The sequence below is a fragment of the Pseudochaenichthys georgianus genome, chromosome 12 (assembly GCF_902827115.2).
Source record: "Pseudochaenichthys georgianus chromosome 12, fPseGeo1.2, whole genome shotgun sequence".
Classification (NCBI taxonomy): Eukaryota; Metazoa; Chordata; class Actinopteri; order Perciformes; family Channichthyidae; genus Pseudochaenichthys; species Pseudochaenichthys georgianus.
Window position 1 is genome coordinate 12,457,235 of NC_047514.1, and position 16,208 is coordinate 12,473,442.

The following is a 16,208-nucleotide window of genomic DNA, read 5'->3' on the forward strand; positions in this document are numbered from 1 at the left end:
ATACGATTTGTAGTTAATAATGAGGTTGGTATATAGAAGCGGTGTGTTTTTGTCCAATTTAGTGGACAGAGAATCATGTGTAATATTTTTCCAATAAATAAAAATACTTGGAAATACTTTTTTAGTACTCTTTAGTCGTCACTTGATGTTAACACATTTATTTGTAATGGGCCGATCTGTTGTCCTTTATGAACTTTATGACCTTTGCTTAGTGTTAATAACAATTCGTAACACCCAAATCTGGGTCAACATGTTATACACCCGGCCCTTTAATGAATGGCATTGTCCCCTCTTCCTGAATAAGTTTGTTTTTCTCTTTCAATAAGTGTTCAAAAGGATGAAAAATATACCTTTCAAATCCAACAGGAAAAATAATGAAAATCACCAGTAAACGATGTCAGAGTCTGGATTTCCTTTTCCTTTGTCGCCTCCTCCTGTCAGCTCTGTGCTCTCTGCCTTCTGCTTTGGTTCAGACACAGCCTGAGGCTCCAACCCATCCTCTGGATTCATGTCCACACCTGTCTGGGTGATGCACTGCTCGTCACAAGCCTCTGGTTTGGGTGCGGCACTTGAGCCACTAGATGGCGGCATGGCAGCTACAGGGCCATGGTCGGTGTTTTGGGTGTTTGTGACAACATCAGTTTCCCCTGCAGGTTCAGGCTGGGTCTTGGGATCAGTGAGAAAGGATTTTCCAAGCTCTACATCAGCCACTGTGGGTAAGGGGAATTTGAGCCTCAGGGGGGCCCACTCTTGGGACCCTACAGGTCTCTGGCTTTGACTTCTGCTGATGCTTGTCTTGTCTTTACTCTTCTTATTGCCATTGGGGCCTCCTACAAAGAGGCGGGAACATCAGAAATAAACATAAAGATTTGTTTAGCTTAAAGGTGACCTATTATGCAAAATCCACTTTTTCATGCATTTTATACATACACTCTGTGTAAAGAGATTCTGAAAGTTTCAGGAACAAAGACCCCCTCACTTTGTGTCCTGATCCATTTATATAAAAACCTGTCTGAAAATGAGCTGATCATATTTTGGCCACTTTGTGATGTCATAAGGTTTTTTTGGCTTGTGTAACCATTAGCCAATCACCAACCAAGGTAACCCCCGCCAACCTTATCACCTGAATCTCCTTCTAGAGCAGAGCGGCGTGGGGAGTGGCTCCTTATTTTCATCAAAAGTAACAGACCCAGAATCAGCACTTTTGGAACAGGGCTGATACAGAGGGGATTATGGGATGCTACAATGCATGATCTGTTTGGTATAGAGCCAAACACGTCAGAGACATGTTTTGTATATATCTGAGACCTATAATATATTGATGAAAAAGAGTATAATAGGGGACCTTTAATAGATATCACAAAAGTGTTGTTCCTAACTTCTGAAGCTTTACCTTTATTATTCTTGCTTCTTTTCTTCATGAGTAGCCGTGGCAAGGTGCCCATGTGAGAGTAGTCCTCACTAGAGCGGACGTAGCTGGAGGTGCGAGGACGCATGCCATCCATGTCATCCATGGTGGTCTCAACCACTGGAGCAAGGGTCGCCTCGGTGACACCACCACAGTCCGTGCCATCTTCAGGCACAATTCCTGATTCAGACTTTGAAGAGGACTTGGAGTCTGATTTCTCAGTGGACCGACGAAATGTGAGGTTGGTGAGGCTACCAAACCACTTGGAACCTTGAGGGTGGAACAGTCAGAAAAGAAGACATGCTCAGAATGTGGTAACTGTGACGTGTTTGATGGGGATAGAGAAGTTAAAGAAGCTGGTTGGATTACAGCTGTACAATAATAATTTGTCATTTATATTACATCAAATCACTATTATGAAATGTGTGGTGCTGAACCAACACATAGCTCTTATTATATATTGGTTAAGAGTACATTAAGAGTTAGTTATATTTTATCAAGTTGTTAAAGACTAAAACAGATCCACAAATAGTAACATAAACCTACAGATGTTGTGTTTTCAGTTTGTTCTGCTGCCCTGAAGTGGTCAACATCAACAAATTCAGCTTTAAATGAATTGTTACTGCAAAATACCTTGTGTCTTGATCGTGTTACCCAACAAATGAGATGTAGATGCAGTCAACCATTTGCAGCTATACTGTTTATAATAACAATTATATTTCTATATAAATTAATTAGAATAAACACAGCACGTCTCTATAAAATCTTTTAATATCGTGGTACGTCTTCTTTTCTGAATTGAAATGAAGCTGCAACTGTGTTTTTTGGATGTCGTCATTATCACCACATTGTTGTAAAACTAACATGACAGTTAATGCTTTTACTATATATGTAACACATGAAGTGCAGCTGCTACAACACACACACACACACACACACACACACACACACACACACACACACACACACACACACACACACACACACACACACACACACACACACACACACACACACACACACCACACACACACACACACACACACACACACACACACACACACACACACACACACACACACACACCCACACACACACACACACACAGTACTCACTGATTTTCCGTAGGCTCATGTTTGGCTGCAGCGTGGCTCAGCGGAATCTGGCTGACAGATTGATCATCTTGAGAGGACTGAACACCAAGTAGAGCTGGGGAGGATAAGCTGTGTTAATGTGGAGAAAACTTTGGTATGAACCACAGTTCCTCTCTTGTGGGTGAGTTACTGCTCACAGAGGCGTGTGTGTCTCTGTGGCTGAGAGATGAGAGGCAGCGACAGGGGCAGGGCACACTGTGACACTTCCTGTGTAGACCAGAGAGGGCCAATGATAAGAGGAAATGAAAAGATGAGATGACAAGGCTTGAAAAGGTTAAGATAAGAATATAAATATATGAAACATGTCAGGCTGGAATGAAAAAGTGTTGATTGGATAGATAGAGTGCCGATGGAAACTTGGAGGGTGTAAAGTCAGAAGTGCTGATTGGTAATTTGAGTCCCATTAAAATAAACAGCTGGCTATAAACTCATCCAGAGGTAATAATACCTATCACCGCTTATTACATTACATTGCATTTAGCTGACGCTTTTATCCAAAGCGACTTACAATAAGTGCGTTCGACCAACAAAATACAAACTTGAAGAAAACAGAATCAGTACATCAGGTTTCATAGAGCAAAAACATTTCAAGTGCTACACAACTGGCTTTAGGTAAGCCAGTCCTTTATTAGTATATAAGTGCTTTGTTAATAGTTCTATCGCTTGAAGTGGAGTCGAAAGAGATGAGTTTTCAGTCTGCGCCGGAAGCTGTGTAAGTTATCTGCTGTCCTGATGTCAATGGGGAGCTCATTCCAGCATTTTGGAGCCAGGATAGCAAACCCACGTGTTTTTGCTGATGGGAACTTGGGTCCCCTTCGCAGCGAGGGTGCAGCGAGCCGTTTTGTTGATGCAGAGCGGAGTGCACGTGCTGGGGTGTACGGTTTAACCATGTCCTGGATGTTGGAAGGGCCAGATCCATTCGCAGCATGGTACGCAAGTACCATTGTCTTGAAGTGGATTCTAGCAGTTACCGGAAGCCAGTGGAGGGCAGGGGCGGACTGGGGGGAAAAAGTGGCCCGGGGATTAATTGACAGACAGGCCCACTTAATGCGCGGCATGTATCGGCCGGCCGGCGACGAAAGTATGTTACTTAACAAAAAACCCTATGCCTTTAATGTTATTTTGGACAATTATTCATATAGTAATCACATTACCTGAGCCCTTGAGTTGCCTAGAGCAAAAATAGTTACGGCATATATTTAGTGATTTTAATGTTAACAGATCATTGATGCAATAACATTTTGACCCAATTTGCCTGACTTGACACATGGAATAAAACATGGGCGACGTACGAAGCATGGGTGAGACAATTTAACATGGGGGTGTGGGCAGGTGATGGACCTCACCTCCTCTAGGGGGGTCCGGGGGCAAGCTCCCGCGGGAAGATTTTTTTTTTTAAATGTCGAAGTTAAATGCATCAATCTGGTCCATTTTGAGAGCAAAATTAGGGACTAAATCTATGGCAGTCAGTAGGGGCTTGGACTGTGAGCCGTAGGATCGCCGGTTCAAGTCCCCGACCAGACCTATTTGGAGTGTGGACTTCTACTTGGAGAGGTCCCAGTTCACCTCCTGCCCTGCCGTGGTGCCCTTGAGCAAGAAACCAGACAAGGCTGTACCTTTAGTAATGAATATTACAGGTTGTGAGGAAATCTTTCCACCAATAATTCCAAAATGTATTCACTTCAGGTTTACGAAAGTAACTGTAATCAGATTACTCGTTTTTCAAATGTAACACGAGCTGAATACAGTTACTTGATTTTTGTATTCTGATTACGTAACGCCGTTACATGTATTCCGTTACAACCCAACCCTGGCCACACCCCACTGGGCTGGGTTGGGCAGAAACACTTACAAATGTGGACCGGTAGGATTTAGGTAAGCAAAAAAAAAAAGGGAGTGGCCGGAACACTTACAAATGTGGGCCGGTAGGATTTAGGCAAAAAAAAAGGATTTTTTATTTTTTTATTTTTATTTTTAGAAACTTTTTTTTTTTTGTTCCGGCCCACACACAGCACCGGCCCACCGGGGAAACTCCCGGTATTCCCGATGGCCAGTCCGCCCCTGGTGGAGGGAGCGGAGGAGCGGTGTGGTGTGGGAGAATTTAGGAAGGTTGAAGACCAGACGAGCCGCTGCATTCTGGATGAGCTGCAGAGGGCGGATGGCACATGCAGGTCGACCAGCCAGGAGGGAGTTGCAGTAGTCTAGGCGTGAGATGACGAGAGCCTGGACCAGAACCTGCGTCGCTTTCTGGGTCAGCTGGGGACGTATCCTCCTGATGTTGTAAAGTGTGTATCTGCAGCAGCGGGTTGTAGCAGCGATGTTTGCAGTGAAGGACAGGTTGTTATCTAGGATCACGCCCAGATTCCTTGCAGTCTGAGTCGGGGAAACAACAGAGGTGCCGATGTTGATTGTTAGGTCAAGAGTGGGACAATCTTTTCCCAGAAGGAAAAGCAGTTCAGTCTTGTCAAGGTTGAGCTTGAGGTGATGAGCAGACATCCACTGAGAGATGTCAGCTAGACAAGCAGAGATGCGTGCGACGACCTGGGTCTCTGAGCGGGGAAAGGATAGAATTAATTGGGTGTCGTCAGCGTAGCAGTGGTATGAAAAACCATGCGGGCTAATGACAGATCCGAGCGAGTTTGTGTACAAGGAGAAGAGGAGGGGACCAAGAACAGAGCCCTAAGGGACCCCTGTAGTTAATTGACAAGGGTCGGACTCCGACCCTCTCCAAGTAACCCTGTAGGTGCAGTCTTTGAGGTATGAGGTGAGGAGGGAAAATGCAGAGCCTGAAACTCCAAGTTCTTGGAGAGTGTGAAGGAGGATCTGACGATTCACCGTGTCGAATGCAGCAGACAGGTCCAACAGGATGATGACAGAGGAGAGGGAGGCTGCTTTAGCCGTGTGCAGTTCCTCAGTGACAGCAAGGAGGGCAGTTTCTGTGGAGTGACCTGCCTTGAAACCAGACTGGTGCGGATCCAGAAGGTTGTTCTGATGGAGATAACAGGAACAAGTTATGAGTTTAACCCTTAATACAGATACACCTACTTAATAAAGCTCTTAGTATTCTACAAATGTTTAAATCAAAGTTAACCCTAGCAGTCAGTTAGTTCAGTTTTAAGGTTTCAGTCAAATTACTTGTCCCAAGTTTCTGCCTGACAGATACTGTAGCGGTTTTGAGATTTAAAATCCCAATTTCAGTCAGATCAACTACAGAGCATGTATACAGAGTACACACACTGAAACAGAGAAGTCTAAAAACAGAATGTTACTCACACAATTCTAGAAGTCACCAGTTGTTATCCTGTCCAAATCGAGTTGCACACTGGCAGGTCAGTGATCAGGATGAGATTTATGCCCCGGCCACACGAGGACGAAAACGGCTAAACGCATAGGATTAACGCAAACGCAATCGCAAAAAACCTTCCGTCCACACGCAATAGTCATCCGGATAGTGTCTGCCCACACGAGACCGCTCCCTTTAGCTCCAACCGCTGGAGAAGCTGCAGTACATATGCCGAGCCTGTACGTGGCGCTGTAACTTCCTCCACAAAAGCAGCGAAGAAGCATGGTTGTCATGGTTGCCCTTCTGTTTATTCTCCGCGGTGGGGGCCGAGGGAACCGGGCAGAGTTTTTCGCCAGTCAACGTGTATTAAAGTTTAAATCTTCCGACAAAATTATAAAAGTGCCGGTCAAAGGTCTTCTTTGTTATTTATTGAGCTTTAAAACAAATGAATAACGACTCTATATAATATTATAATAAAATACACGGAGCCTCTCTTTTTCCTCCCTCTCTTCGGACAGCGCCAGTGTCTGTTTCATGCAGCAGCTGATCCAGTAATGAGTGACCCGGCCGACAGTAAAAATAAACATATTTAAAACTATATTTTAGTTTGAGAGGTGTCTCCGTCCTGTCAGATTAGACTTCACTCGCGTTTATGTCCATATCGAGAGAAAGATAAATAATCTGAATTCAGTGTGCAGTTTACTTTGACGCGGGGGTGAGCAGCAGAGGTGGGGAGAGGCGGGGCTATTGCCTCATCATTATCAAATGATCGTATAGGGCGTACACACGGAGCCGTTGGACCCCACAGAGCGTTGCGTATGCCGTTCTATCCACCTTGGGACCCGTTATCGTTTCCTCAGTCGTTTAGTGCCGTATTCGGTCGTCCTCGTGTGGCCGAACGGTCTATATGACACTAAACAGTAACGCAAACGACCGTTTTCGTCCTCGTGTGGCCGGGGAATTAAATACAGTTTCTGGGGGGGAAGTGGCCGCAGAACAGAGCTGATGGGCCTCATTCGAGACTGGCTCCCTCCTGAGTTGTTATTGTCTTTTCAGTGGCCCAATGGTTTTACAATTACATTAAACCCTAAGTTATAAAGATATGAGTTTAACCCTTAATACAGTTACACCTACTCAATAAAGCTCTTAGTAATGATATACACCTTTTTTACCCTGAGTACTTTCATCTTTCCTATGCCGCTTTTGAACAGTTAATGTTTGATTAGGTTAGAGATTATAATGCTGCTTCAGACATGCATGATTAAGTCACCTGAAACATTTGAAATATGTATTTATGCCGGGACATTTTGATCAGCACATCTCAGATTTCTGCGATGCACAAATGTGAATTCTGTGAGTGTGGGTGAGTCACACCGGATACTAATGCATTGAGGTTGTGTTTATGATTATTGTGTCAGCTTGTTCTTTCCACAGGATGGAAGTATTGCAGTTACATCAATTCAGGTGATCATCTTGGATACTTGGTGTTAGGGTGGTGTGTAAGGGCATTCAGCATTTCACAGTTTGATTTGATTGAAAAAAACCTGAAAATGCCTAAAATATATGTGGCAAGGACCATCCTTTGAATAATAGCCTAACAATGAATCAGTCATTAAAGGCCTTTGATGTGCATTCAACCAAAGTTCAAACATGCTTTCCATTCTTCAAAGAAACCCAATATTAGTCAGAATTGTGGGTATATCTGTATGAAAAGACATTGTGAATATCCTGGGTTTGGATATTTCACTCAGAGAAAGGTTTTCATAAGGTTGATTTTTGGAGACTTTGATTATGTAAAACTACAGCATGTGTTGTTTTTCCCTTTTTGTTAACCTTGTTTTGCATAGAAATATTTACATTGTAATATGGTACCCTATTGTAAAATAAATGGCATGACTTTAAAAGCAGAAACCGTGGTCAGCATCCTGTCTCCTAGCAGCAGTCAATAGTGTTTCCTTCTGACCATCACCACAATCTGATCATTTTGCTAAAATAGATCTAAAGTGAGAAGAGGTCATTTCTGTATCTTTCTCCCCCTTTCTTCAAATACTAGGGAGACCAGTTAAGATCATACCAGTTGTGTGTATATTAGTTTACATGTTGAGCCATAGTCTTTATGGGCTTTCATTTCCTGTTGACTTTTGGGCGTGCAGCTTTTGCAAAGATGTACTTGGCTTCCTGTCAAGACCATATCACACAAGCACATGCAGCTATGAAACTGTGAAGTGTGAAGCCATAGAACAGAGTGAAACAAATCTAACTTCAGTGCATATGAAATGTTTAAACATTATTAAAGTCAATATCAGCTGAAACCACAGGTATTGTTATTGTTTTCATATATTTATCATCCTCTTACCTTGAATAGTGGTTAGGGTTTCAGGTGCTGAAAACATTACTTTAGACTTTATTGTTGCATCATCACAGTTTCTGGTTTTATTGTGTCAACAAAACTTATATATCTTATATAATCTTTTTGAATGCACACATGCAAATAAAAAAAGCTTTTTCAGCCCGTCATAGCTCAATGAAGACAGAACATGTAAGCTTCACTGTAGTCAGTTCATACACTAACAGTTAAGATCTTTGTCGTCTCTTAAACGCCCTCTAGGTGGCATCGAAGGTCCTTGAATAAGCCACACTTCACCACAGATTTCAGCAGATACATGCATGTTTAATGCAGATAATATCTGATAAATTGGCTTGCATAAATCCAGTTAGTAGCCATAATGATTTGTAAATTAATGGTTGCCTCTTTACCAGCCTAATGGTATGTTTGATCCTATCATAAATACACATTCCGGTCATTTGCTTTGTCCTTAAAATGTCTATTTTTGGTGATGCAATATTTTATGTTCCTCAGGGCCGACCAGGACAAGGTCATTTTAGGGAATAAGGTCCAGTTAACTCTGTCGATTTTATATCAGGTAGAGTAAATTGAGAAATATGATGCAGTGTAATAAACACAAACACACAATCAAGTGAACACACGCACACACCCTGAGGTAATAGGTTGGACTTTCATTTTGGACTTTGTGCCTCATGCAGGTTTTCAGAAGTAATTTGCTAGAGTGAATGACTGTGATTGTTTGTGTGTGTGTGTGTGTGTGTGTGTGTGTGTGTGTGTGTGTGTGTGTGTGTGTGTGTGTGTGTGTGTGTGTGTGTGTGTGTGTGTGTGTGTGTCAATTATATTGTCATTCACTATAAATATATATATATCATTACACACAAAATCATAGAGATTTGTTTTTGGGGACATTGTTGGAATATTGTAAATATTACTTTAGATGAAGGTGGTGATGTGCTGGACTACCGTATGGAAACAGCACAAATTAACAATACAAAAATCCTATTGAGTGCAGACTCTAAGCTTCATATTCTCATTTTGCTGGACTTAATTACAGCTCTCAATTTATGATCATACAATTGTACTTAACAGACACAGGGACTGGGTGGATTTAGATCATACTTATCAAACAGACTTCAAAGTCACTGTTGAAAACCTTTCTTTAAATATTCAACTGCTTTTCTGTTTGATTAAACAAGGTCACCTCCAACCTTGAACATAAAGCACTTTTAGGAATACAGAAGTTAAAAAGCTTATCAAATGCTTTTACTATTTCTCCTTAACAACTTTTTTCCAATCGAGACTGATTTGGTGCTCTGACTGCCAAGGGTCTTCATGAAAAACACTTTCTTTCAAGACACAATAAAAGACAACCTAATGAAGAAAAAAAGAAAAAAGATTCCAGGTGGGGAGTGAACCCATAACCTTAGGGTAGAAGACCAATCCTCACTACCCACTATGCTATGAAGATACTGTCTAAACCTTTTCAATTTTCAGTGATTTGTAAACCCAGCGGGATGCGCCATACTACTTCATGGCAGGTGGTTTGGTAGATAAACAAGTGTATTATGATAAGGCTATTGTCTGGTCCTCTCTTCAGTTATTCTCTTCATTTAAAAAAAAGAAAAGCCTTAAATTCGCAGTGGAGAACAACGCCCGAGGTATGCTACACGGGAGTCTGTGTTGTGTGTGTTGTGTGTGGGCTAATGGGTCTACTATAAAACAATAACAAAAAAACTCAGGGTAAAACAGCTGTTAACCCAGATAGCTTGACGGGCATTTTAAAAAAAACGAAATAGTATACTTTTGTTTTCACTTCAAATGTTTGTGTGTGTGTGTGTGTGTGTGTGTGTGTGTGTGTGTGTGTGTGTGTGTGTGTGTGTGTGTGTGTGTGTGTGTGTGTGTGTGTGTGTGTGTGTGTGTGTGTGTGTGTGTGTGTGTGTGTGTGTGTGTGTGTGTGTGTGTGTGTGTGTGTGTGTGTGTTACTTTAATTTCAGGTTGATGAAAAACAAGACTTCAATAATTCAGCTCTCTGGCTCCTCATTCAATGACAAATATCAGTCACTTGTACCCGGGGGCATTTTGATACTCACCGCCCTGTGAGAGGCACACACACCAAACTGACACGTATTTAAACAATAGTATAAAAATGCTATGAGCCTCACTGAAGTCCCTTCCACCTGTTTCTTAGATTACCAAAATGACAAACCAAAGTATAAATATTGAGATAATTTTTTGACATTTTTTACAACACCTTTTTATAAGGGTACTGTAATTGATCACCAAATATGATGTAATTGTTTCCACAGCCTCTTGTATATCATAATATAAAAGCTTACTGGACAATATAAAATGTAATTTAATAGATTATAGTCATGAAGGTTATTCTTACTTCTTGGTTATTCAGGGTTATTGAGGCATGTGGTTTTGGTGTAAGCTGCCAGAACTGATAGGTTTATATCTAAAACATGAAAGCTAAATCTTATCCTTGATTTTAATATTATTTTATGATCACATTGTAATAAATAGAACAGATACAAGCTTTTATCTAATTAAAAAAGCATAAACACAAGGCCTATAATGCAGCCTAGAAACTTAAAAACATGTTGTTTTATGATTTTTACCTTCTTGCTTCCATTATGTTTCCAATCATTTCAGCATTAGCTTTAGGTGAAGCGGGGCTAATGTTGTATCCCTGGCATAATTCAGTTTAAAGTCGAGAGCTTTGCAATTATGTCTTTTTTATTATTATCCAGTCAAAAATGCTGTAACTCAAAACAGATTTGAAAAAAGTGGTCCATGTATCACCTGCACAGCGCTGCAATGAATCACTCTGCAATGTTGTCCTTGAATATAAATGATGAAGTTATTGCAGGATGATATCTGCTGTACCTGTGCAATACATAACCTGTGTCATGCTGAAATTAATTAAGAATAACTTCTCAATTTGTATCCAAATCGTTTTACTCTGCAGGTATTGCATTCACTATTTGGGTCGATAGTACATGTTTTACATTATATCCATAACTAGTTTAATTTAGCATTAATACAGCAACCAAATACTGTGTGTTTGATAAATAAAGAACTGAAACAAAGCACCACGGAAATGTCTATTTCTGTTCTAAACAACCCTTTTTTCATGGCTTTTGCTTTTCAAGTAGTCCACCTGTCCCTATTATTACTGTCCAAAAGACAAATGATGTCAAAAATGATAATCGTAAAATGAAATGACAATGGACGAGGAAAAGGTCAAGAAAAAAGTATTTCAAATTGTGTTGTCATCAGGTTTTGGCAATTTGTATTGACTTGGCCTCTATTTGTTACACACACACGGTATGTGGGGGGGGGGGGGGGGGGGGGGGGGGCTGAATTATTGATACCCTTGTTTGTCATCAGGGTGAAATTAAAGCAGCAAAGTGAGAAGCCTGACTTGACACAACACACCCTCTGTATATGTCATTCTATTGTATCCAAAAATAAAGGAAAAATGCATGACATTATTTTGAAATGCTTAATCATACCTGGATTGAATTGATGTTTGTTTTCACTGTTATTTATATATATATATATATATATATATATATATATACATTTCAATTATATTGTCATTCACTATAAATATATATATATCATTACACACAAAATCATAGAGATTTGTTTTTGGGGACATTGTTGGAATATTGTAAATATTACTTTAGATGAAGGTGGTGATGTGCTGGACTACCGTATGGAAACAGCACAAATTAACAATACAAAAATCCTATTGAGTGCAGACTCTAAGCTTCATATTCTCATTTTGCTGGACTTAATTACAGCTCTCAATTTATGATCATACAATTGTACTTAACAGACACAGGGACTGGGTGGATTTAGATCATACTTATCAAACAGACTTCAAAGTCACTGTTGAAAACCTTTCTTTAAATATTCAACTGCTTTTCTGTTTGATTAAACAAGGTCACCTCCAACCTTGAACATAAAGCACTTTTAGGAATACAGAAGTTAAAAAGCTTATCAAATGCTTTTACTATTTCTCCTTAACAACTTTTTTCCAATCGAGACTGATTTGGTGCTCTGACTGCCAAGGGTCTTCATGAAAAACACTTTCTTTCAAGACACAATAAAAGACAACCTAATGAAGAAAAAAAGAAAAAAGATTCCAGGTGGGGAGTGAACCCATAACCTTAGGGTAGAAGACCAATCCTCACTACCCACTATGCTATGAAGATACTGTCTAAACCTTTTCAATTTTCAGTGATTTGTAAACCCAGCGGGATGCGCCATACTACTTCATGGCAGGTGGTTTGGTAGATAAACAAGTGTATTATGATAAGGCTATTGTCTGGTCCTCTCTTCAGTTATTCTCTTCATTTAAAAAAAAGAAAAGCCTTAAATTCGCAGTGGAGAACAACGCCCGAGGTATGCTACACGGGAGTCTGTGTTGTGTGTGTTGTGTGTGGGCTAATGGGTCTACTATAAAACAATAACAAAAAAACTCAGGGTAAAACAGCTGTTAACCCAGATAGCTTGACGGGCATTTTAAAAAAAACGAAATAGTATACTTTTGTTTTCACTTCAAATGTTTGTGTTTGTGTTTGTGTTTTAGCCTAAACTGACTAATGGCCTACTCATGTGGTCTGTTATTCCTCTGCAGTCAAGTTGTGTATGGCCACCATTTGTGTGTGTGTGTGTGTGTGTGTGTGTGTGTGTGTGTGTGTGTGTGTGTGTGTGTGTGTGTGTGTGTGTGTGTGTGTGCGCGTGCGTGCGTGTGTGTGTGTGTGTGTGTGTGTGTGTGTGTGTGTGTGTGTGTGTGTGTGCACTATAGCCTAGGTGCCTTGGCTTGCTAAAACAATAGACAACATGTTTCAAATGCATAATTCCAATATGATAATATGTGGTAACTTGTGTGTGTTGTAGAAAAGTCAACACATCTTAACCAACATGTTTGTAAGAGAATAGACAGATCAACTTGATGTTTTAAAATTAACACATTTTTACTTAAGAAACAACAATTCCCCCGCTTCTTCTCATGGTTCTGCTGGTACTTGTCCAACCCAGTGTCCAACTGAGAGTATGTCCTTCTGCATGGACTGCAGGCTTTCTTTGACCTCAGCTGCTTTTCCTTCAGACAAGAGAAGATAAAACTTTAGTTGCCTGTGAATTAAACATTTAAAACAAGGCCACTGTAGAGGAATATGACACACAGGCTTGAGGAGTAATACATGTAACGAAATTACAAAAAGAAAGGTAACTGTATTTGAAAAATACGTTTTCAGATAACTGTTACATTTAAAAAAATAAAATAAACTAGCAAGATTACAGTGTGACATTACACTTTGAAATAAAGATTTATAAATTATAGCCGTTCTGAATACATTTTCTTCATGGTATATATTTAGACTGCTTTAATTCTTCTTTATTTTAAATACATTTATTTTTTAATGCAGTAGGTCGGCTCCTGATTTATGAAACAAAATACAGTCGATGCTTTTGATTATTCATGTATTAAGGTTTTATAAACAGCATTTGTAAGCTATTAGTGTTACTAAATGTTTTATATGAAATATTTTGTTTCTCTTTCTAAGGTTACATTGCTACATACACTTAAGTACAAATCATCTTATTTTAATTTACTTTCTCTTGTTTTCATTTGCATTGCACTTCGTTTTGACGTAATCCAAAACTAACGGAAAGCAATCAGGTTATATTCCTTTTATATTTTGATACTCAAAATCAAACTGATTAGATTTTCTTAAGTGTAACTAGTTATTGTAACAGATTACAAAAGTATCCCTCCTAACCCTGATGAGACATACCATCAGACTTTGGCTTTAGTTTCTCAGCATAGAGGAGATAGTTGGAGGAATCAATGACAGGACTACTGTCCTTTTCTTCCTTTCTAATGCAGGTGTTGAAGATATTCTTCTTTTCCAATACTTGTTTACTAAAGAGAAAACAATAAAGAAAACAAAGAAACAAGGTCAATAACAATAACACTAAAATGAAATTGGTCTGAATCTGGATTTAAAGCTGTTGTTTTTAGCAGACGGACCAGTCCAACAGGTCGTTCAGCACGGTGTTCTGGGGGCCATGGCTCTTGTAGGCGACGTATTGCTCGTATTAAGCCTGTGTATTTAGCCGGTGTTTCTCCCGCTTCTTCTCATGGTTCTGCCGGTACTTTCCAACCCAGTGTCCAACTGAGAGTCTGTCCTTCTGCATGGACTGTACACTTTCTTTGACCTCAGCTGCTTTTCCTTCAGATGAAAGAAGATACAAGTTGACCTACATGTTAATAACAAATTAAAAACAAGGCCACTCTAGGGGAATATGACACACAAGCTTGAGGAGTAATGGATTACATGTAACGAGATTACCTTATCAAGATACAAACAAAAAGGTAACTGTGTTCGATTAAAATTACATTTAAAGAATTGTAATCAGATTGCTGTTACATTTAAATATAAATAGAGATTACTAACAGGATTACAGTGTTACAATACACTTTTAAATGATTTGACATGTAAGTAGTTATTGTTACAGATACAATTTCTAAAGTATCCCTCCAAACCCTGATGAGACATACCATCAAACGTTGGCTTTAGTTTCTCAGCATAAAGGAGATAGGTGGAGTTATCAACGACAGGCTCACTGTCCATTTCTTCCTTTGCTACCCAGTTGTTGTACAGAGTTTTATTTCTGGTCTCAGGTGACTTCAGGTGGGGGGTCAGGCTGTCAGCCTCCTCTCGCCTCTTCTCTTGCTCTTCATTCAGAGCAATGAAATTGTGGGTGGGGGTTTTGACTCCCTCCAGTATCACCTGTTGCCACTGAAGTCTCTCTTGCTTCAACTGGTTTTGCCTTCTTGTCTCAGGGGCCTTCTGCCTCCTCCTGTCCTTCTCCATGTTAGCACTCTTGAGACTTTTTGGAACTCTTGGAGTCTCTTCTCTGTCCCTCTCGCTATTTGCCAGGGTCTCCAGAGCAGCATTTTGTCTGCGCTCCATCTCCACTTCCTTCAGCTCCACATACATTTGTCTTCTGACCTCTACCTTCCTCTCCTCCGGGGTGAGTTTGGACAGGCTTTGTACGAGCTCCATTTGAGCAATCAGGTGTTGTCTAGAAGACATTGTAGTGTTCATAGTTTGAATTTATTCTCTCTGTAGGTGTACTAATGCTTTCTCTCCAGCAGGTTTGTGTGTAATGACCAGGTGAGAGTCCCCGTTGGAATGGAGATCCAGCAGAGTTCCATGGTCATATGTTGTGAACATTCCGGAGCAGAACTCTTTCTCCAGAATTCCAAATATTCCGTATAAAGTGACACTGTTTAACTACTGTGTTTTTTAGCTTATGTGTTATTCTATGTCTATTTATTGATGTTTCTTTCAGCAGTTGTTTTGTGTCTATCTGAATGTATTGTATAGGTATTTACTCATATTGACCCTTGTCCTGGTTGCTACATGTCCCTTTAAGTAACCTTTTGCAGGTGAAGGGTAGAAAAGTGTCACTTTCCACTTGGTCGTTGCTCTGCAGGTCCATTCAGTTATCCATCATAATCAAATATGTTGCCAGGAAACTCAGCTTTAGACATTTACAGTCCCCAGGAGATTATATTTGGTGATCCTTTGACTTTACCCCTATTGCCATGCTGGGGTTTAACTTTTGCGTGTGTGCGTGCGTGCGTGCGTGTGTCTAGCAGTCCAGCCAGCTGAAGGTGACTCATCTACACCAGGTGCATCCTTTTTCTCTGTGAGTGAAGTGTTGAATCATGGGTAAACAGTGCCTCCTGGATCAAATCTGTAATTTATTTAAGGTAGTGCTGCTGTGACTCTTTACCGTATCTACAAAACTTTGATTGCATTATCGTTGACTTACATATCACACTATTTTTGCTTTATTAGTGCATTGTCCAATAAAGATGGATTAGTTTGGATGATCATAATATCAGATTTGGGGTTTTTAAGAGACTCATCTGAGGCCATAAGATTACAAAACCTTTTTAACACAAGCTCATTTGTATAGATCAAT

General features: G+C 40.2%; 2 protein-coding genes across 2 annotated transcripts; both read right to left on the reverse strand.

The window, feature by feature from the left end:
* Window positions 1-370: 370 nt before the first annotated feature.
* LOC117456557 (SH2 domain-containing protein 3C-like) lies at window positions 371-2,542 on the reverse strand. Its single transcript, XM_034096487.2, has 3 exons — window positions 2,524-2,542; window positions 1,394-1,678; window positions 371-830 (listed from the first exon to the last, which is right to left on the reverse strand). The coding sequence occupies exons 1-3, from the start codon at window positions 2,540-2,542 to the stop codon at window positions 382-384; spliced, it is 753 nt and encodes a 250-aa protein (XP_033952378.1). The 3' UTR covers window positions 371-381.
* A 10,620-nt stretch (window positions 2,543-13,162) lies between these two features.
* LOC117455854 (uncharacterized) lies at window positions 13,163-15,416 on the reverse strand. Its single transcript, XM_034095464.2, has 4 exons — window positions 14,773-15,416; window positions 14,242-14,443; window positions 14,006-14,133; window positions 13,163-13,311 (listed from the first exon to the last, which is right to left on the reverse strand). Exons 1-2 carry the CDS (start codon window positions 15,320-15,322, stop codon window positions 14,310-14,312), a joined length of 684 nt encoding a protein of 227 aa, XP_033951355.1. The 5' UTR covers window positions 15,323-15,416; the 3' UTR covers window positions 13,163-13,311; window positions 14,006-14,133; window positions 14,242-14,309.
* Window positions 15,417-16,208: the final 792 nt, after the last annotated feature.

Bases quoted from the DNA above. Each gene is read 5' to 3' on its own strand.
- LOC117456557 (XM_034096487.2), bottom strand. The intron at 831-1,393 runs GTAAAGCTTCAG...GCCTCTTTGTAG, and splicing joins AAGAAGCAAGAATAATAAAG to GAGGCCCCAATGGCAATAAG.
- LOC117455854 (XM_034095464.2), bottom strand. From the start codon at position 15,322: ATGAACACTACAATGTCTTCTAGACAACACCTGATTGCTCAAATGGAG. The intron at 14,444-14,772 runs GTATGTCTCATC...TTTCATCTGAAG, and splicing joins ACTAAAGCCAACGTTTGATG to GAAAAGCAGCTGAGGTCAAA.